A 6,000-nucleotide genomic window follows, 5' to 3' on the forward strand; every position below is an offset into this window, starting at 1 on the left:
TATGTATTAGACACTGTGTTTGGCATTAAGATACAATGGTAAGGAAAAACAAACCTGGTTCCTTGTTCTCATGGATCTTAGAATCTAGTGATGGAGACCAATACTAAGTAAAGAATCACATAAATCCTATATAATAAAGAGGTAATATGCAAATTGACCCTCACTCCATCACACTGTCACAAGATGTCTGCACCCACAGTGGAGACAGGGCTCCTGTAATGAGTGATCAGCAGGGACCTGAGGCTGTGTGGCACCGGGCTGGGGCGGGGGACTTCAAGCTGTGCCCTGGTGCTGGGCTGAAGGACCTCAGGCCGCGCACCCCACCCCGGCGCCAGACCAAGGGGCCTCAGGCCGCACACCCTGCCTCAGTGCTGGGCCAGGGGACCTCAGGCCGTGCTCCTGGCCCAGCAGAAATTGATGGGGAACCTCAGGCCACACCCCTTTCCCTGGTGCCGGGCCAGGAGACCCAAGAGTGTTCCCCCCACCCAGCACTGGGCTGGGGGACCCTGAGACTGCATCCCCCCACCTGGTGGGGCTTGATGGGGGACCTGAGGCTGTGCCCTCCACCCGGCAGGGCTTGATGGGGGTGGGGCAGGCCAGGTCTGGGTCTTGTGCGATCTTGAGATGCACATGGGTGGGCGAGGACTTGACTCTGGGTCCTGCAGCATGCCCCAGACTCTGACAGGAGGAAGATTTTCATATATATATTTTACTAATTTTCTTTCACCTCTGACACTTCTATTATAGAGAAAGGGCAAATAGCAATATTAAAATATTTCCTCTAATTCAGTGGTTCTCAACCTTCCTAATGCCACGACCCTTTAATACAGTTCCTCATGTTGTGATGACCCCCAACCATAAAATTATTTTCGTTGCTACTTCATAGCTGTAATTTTGCTGCTGTTATGAATCATAATGTAAATATCTGATATGCAGGATGTATTTAGGTGACCCCTGTGAAAGGGTTGTTCGACCTCCGAAGGGGTCGCGACCCACAGGTTGAGAACCGCTGCTCTAATTAATTCCCTTTTAATGTGCATGAATTTCGTGCACTAGGCCACTAGTACATTAAAGTTGTAATAATTACAAACAGAAGAGGTTCAAGGCACATTGAAAGAGTATAAAGGGGAAAACCAACCAAGTCTAGAGAAGTTGGAGATTAAGGGCTTCCCTAAGGAAGTGATGTTGCATTGAATTTTGAAGGAAGGGCAGGAGTTAACTAGGTGAACAGAGGGTGAAGCATTTCTGGATGAATGTTTTCTATCAGAAGAGAGGAATCATAAAGGCCAAGCTTTGCAGGGCTTTTGTTCTAAGAGCAATAAGTTCAGTTTTTTATATATAACTAGAGGCCCAGTGCACGAAATTCATGCACTGGGAGGGGGAGTGTCCCTCAGCCCAGCCTGCACCCTCTCCAATCTGGGATCTCTCGAGGGATGTCCAACTGCCGGTTGAGGCCCGATTCCTGTGGGATCGGGCCTCAACCGGCAGTCGGACATCCATCTCACAATCCAGGGCTGCTGGCACCCAACCGCTTGCTTGCCTGCCTGCCTGATTGCCCCTAACCACTTCTGCCTGCCTGCCTGATCACCCTCTAACCCAGTGATGGCTAACCTTTTGAGCTCGGTGTGTCAGCATTTTGAAAAACCCTAACTTAACTCTGGTGCCGTGTCACACATAGAAATTTTTTGATATTTGCAACCATAGTAAAACAAAGACTTATATTTCTGATATTTGTTTTATATATTTAAATGCCATTTAACAAAGAAAAATCAACCAAAAAAATGAGTTCACGTGTCACCTCTGACACACGTGTCATAGGTTCGCCATCACTGCCCTAACCACTTCCTTGCCAGCCTGATCGACAGCTGCTCCCCTGAATGCCCAATTGCCTCCAACCTCCCTCCCCCTGCCAGCCCGGTTGCCCCTAAATGCTTTCCCCTGCTGGCCTGGTTACCCCCAACTGCCCTCCCCTGCTGGCCTGATCACCCACAACTGCCCTCCCCTGCTGGCCATCTTGTGGTGGCCATCTTGTGATGACATGGGGGCAGCCATTTTGTGTGAGGGTGTGAGGGTGTGATGGTCAATTTGCATACTAGTGCTTTATTATATAGGATACTTAAAAAAAACAAAAAACCTTTACCCAAGGACATGTTTTTATTGATTTGTGAGAGAGCAGGAAGGATAGAGAAAGAAACATCAGTGTGAGAAACATTGATGGGTTGCCTCTTGGGCCGCAACTGGGAATTGAGCCCAAAACTTGGGTATGAGCCCTGACCGGAAACCACAACCTTTTGATGTACTGGACAAAACTCTAACCAACTAAGCCACCTGCCCAGGGCATTATATGTAATGTTTTTGATTCTCTTTTGAGATGTTAAAGTGAAAATTGTTACAAGGACATTATAATGCCTTGTCAAATGCTACTTAATGTTTGAGTAAACTGAAGGCTAAAAAAAAATGCTCAGATTTATTTGCATAAAATCTAATAATAACTCTAAAAAGAGTTTTCTAGTGGAAAGATGGTGGAATAATCTAAATTAAAGCAAATGAATGAGTGGTGAGGAGATGGAGACAAGGACTGTAGAGAAATATCTTGACTATAAATGAAGAGATGAGAGAAAGGAAATTGAGAGAGACGCCAGATCAAGGGAAAGGGTTTAATTTTTAGGAAAATATTTGCTCTTTTGACAACAAAGTAATAAATTTCGACTTTTAGTTTCATGGCATTTTTAGGATAAAACTGAAAAATGTGTATGCAACAAATGTGATCAATTTTCATCTTTTTAGTTTCTGCTTTTGCTATGTAATCATTTTTAATGTAAATTTCTCCTACTGATAGTTGACTGCTTTATCTATTAATGTATTTTATTTTATCCTTTCCCAACATTTCAGTGGTTCACATTTTATATGCATTTTTGTGGCTGTTTTTCCTCTTATACTGTGATTAATCGTGATGAGATGCTGACTTGTATCACAAAGCTTTTCTAAAGCAAGAAATAAAAATAGTCTATTTTCAAATGTCTGTAACTGCAGGGAGAGGCATAGAGTATTAGTTAACGTAAAGGTGGTAGAGTTTTCCCGCTGTAACAGAACATAGAGATCAGCAGCTGGAATGATGCAAGTAATTATTTCTCATTCAGGTTAGTCTCCTGAAGTGAGCATTCCAAGTTGTTACGTGGTTTTGCTCCTTGAATCCTAGGGCCTTATCCTAACGGTGTGGTTGAAATTTGGAGGGGAAAAAAACAAGAGCTCTAAGGCAAGCAAATTCTTTCACTTAGCAAGGAGATGAAAGTTGAACATATCCCTTCTGCTTGTGTCCCATTGATAACTATTGGTTCACCTGTTTACACCTGGCTATGAGGGAAGCCAAGAAATGTCTCTAGCTGGGTTCTCGTGTGCACAGAAGAGAGGAGAGCTGGTTTGGGTAACACAGCAAGCAGTCTACCACTTCTTGGAGAGTTGGTGTGAATCTACCTACACAAAAAAGTACGGAGTTTACAAAGAATTTCTCCTGAATAGAGTTATTTTAAATTAAATGTTTTGCTCACTTTGCAAATTACTTTTACAAAACCCCATAAAATGAAAAGCAAATGTTTGCATCCAGAGGAAAAATGTGAAGTTCTGTGTACTGATATTCCCTTTTACTCCCTTATATTTCTCTTCAGATTCACACTCAATGACAGAACCCTTGGCCGGATTGTCACAATAGCAGAGCCATTCAACACTGAACTCCAGCTCTGGCAGGTATGGGGACCAATTCCTCTAGACTCGTCTCAGAAGTGACAAAAGTAGCTTTTCTAAAAATCAGAGACGGCATTTTCTCTATTAAGATCAGAGAAGACAAGGATAAAGAAATAATTCCTATATCTAATTAAATGTATACCTATATTTTCTAAACTGAAAAAAAAATTCAAATAAGCAAGAAACAGACAAAGTTTGAAACTTGAGAAAGGTGAGCTTTAGATGTCTGCGTGAGGCCATCCTGCTTATAACACATGAGCATCATGTCTCTCCTCTCCTGGCAAATGTCACCCTGGAATAAGTTGGTCGAGATGTGATTTTTTTCAGAATTCATCACTTAGGAATTTCAAAACTTAGCCAAAAGCTTCGAGGTTTCAAACATGTCAGTTCCCAGAGGGAAAAAATGTATATTCATGTTGGGCACATTGTATGGACTTTCTGTGTATTAGATATCGGAATGTTAACATTCTTCTCTGTGTTAAGAAACAAAATAGTTCTTATTTTTGTAAATAGTAAATAATACTAGAGTTGAGCTTTGGGGAGCGTTTTGGAGGAAATTGGAAGGATAGAATCAGGTTTAACAAAGATTTTTTTATGAAAAGAATTTTTTTCAGTCCTAACCGGTTTGGCTCAATGGATAGAACCCCAACCCAGCCTGTGGACTGAAAGGTCCCGGGTTCGATTCCCAGTCAGGGCATATGCCCGAGTTGCGGGCTCGGTCCCCAGTAGCGTGCATGCAGGAGGCAGTCAGTCAATGATTCTCTCTCATCACTGATGTTCCTCTCTCTCTCTTCCCTTCCCTTCCTCTATGAAATCAATAAAAATATATATATTTTTTAAATTTGTTCCGTTCACTTAATAAGTGAACTGGAAGTATATTAAAATGCTCCTGCCCCCTGGGGTGAAAGGCTAAGCAAAGCCATCATGCCACAAACCAGATCTCCAAGGACTGCCCTGAGGCATGCACAGGAAGTAAAGAAACCAGCAGAAGCAGGAATGGGCATGCCAACTGCTATTATGCTGTCCTTCCTCCCCAATATGTTGGCGTCTCTAGTGGCTTGACGTGCTGTTAGGCGTCCGAGAGCCATGGATGATTATGGCTGTTCTGAGAGGCAGGCCCAATCTAAGCGATGGCCCAGAAGATGCATCTCCATGTTGTGTCGTGATACTGAATTTCTAGGAAAGAAGCAAACAGATCCAGTTTTGTAAATAAAATCCTAGAAGAATAATTGTGCTTAAAATGACTCCCTTAATTATTTTCCTCTCTGTTATAGATGGAGAGTTTCTTCAAAAAATACCCAGAAGCTGGAGCAGGAGAAAAACCTAGGGAGCAAGCGCTGGAAACAGTGAAAAACAATATCGAGTGGCTAAAGCAAAATAGGAAGAGCATAAGCGAATGGTTTTGGGCATTACCCAGGAGTGGATAAGGTGTTCAAAGAGCATTTTAATTTTGTAAAGGTCTTGTTTCTACTATTAAGCATTTGGCGACCCAATTTACAAGCTCTGTGGAGGAACCGTATACACAGATACTGCTTTCACTAAGGAATGTACTCAGGGATTTCTTCTAAGTGTACTTCATAGGAGATTCTTCACCAATGGAAGAGAATTTAACAGCCATTGGAAATGTCTTTAAATATCACTCTTTGTATCTTAAGTCTGTGAAAATAGAACAATTTGGTCCTAGCTTTACATTTTTAGTGCCAAAGAAACACCACTAATCTTTTCTCTTGATTGATTTTTAAAGTTTGAATACCCGTATTGGAGGGACCAATATTACCATCTTAAACTTCATTTTATGATTCAGAATTATACAGATCTAATACCATTTTATTCACATATGTCTTATTCCTTTAAATCCTACCAAAGTAACTGGGCTTAAATTTTACTTAAGAATTGTATGAATTAGCCAAAGAAGTGGCTGACTGTTGGCGTCGCTCTTGTAAAATCAACGAGAACCCTCCTCTCCTTTTGAAAATAAATCTGAATGATTACCTTGAAAAAAAAAAATGTTGTTTTTCTGTGTCACTTTACTCTTGAATAATAACAGCTGCAGTGTTCCCCAAATAATTTAGCACAATGCAACTCTGATTCAAGAACTCAGCCTTTTTCATGCTTGCTACTGCATCAACTTGTTCCATTCTCTGCAAAGCTCCCTCAAATATGCTATGAAATTAGAGGGAAGATAGTGCTTAACTCTGCTCCATGGCTTTTAGAGGAAAGGGGGGAAATAATTAGAAACTGGTCAGGAAGAAGCAAAGG

General features: G+C 41.9%; 1 protein-coding gene across 1 annotated transcript in view; it reads left to right on the forward strand.

Moving 5' to 3' along the window:
• The window catches only part of ENPEP (glutamyl aminopeptidase), a 96,344-nt gene extending 90,596 nt beyond the window's left edge, over positions 1-5,748 (forward strand). Inside the window, exons 19-20 of the mRNA XM_059662513.1 lie at positions 3,666-3,744; positions 5,016-5,748. Of these exons, the coding sequence (XP_059518496.1) occupies positions 3,666-3,744; positions 5,016-5,168 (232 nt within the window). The 3' untranslated portion in view covers positions 5,169-5,748. The remainder of the gene's footprint in view (positions 1-3,665; positions 3,745-5,015) is intronic.
• Positions 5,749-6,000: the final 252 nt, after the last annotated feature.

This window comes from Myotis daubentonii, chromosome 1 (assembly GCF_963259705.1).
Source record: "Myotis daubentonii chromosome 1, mMyoDau2.1, whole genome shotgun sequence".
In the NCBI taxonomy this organism is placed as follows: domain Eukaryota; kingdom Metazoa; phylum Chordata; class Mammalia; order Chiroptera; family Vespertilionidae; genus Myotis; species Myotis daubentonii.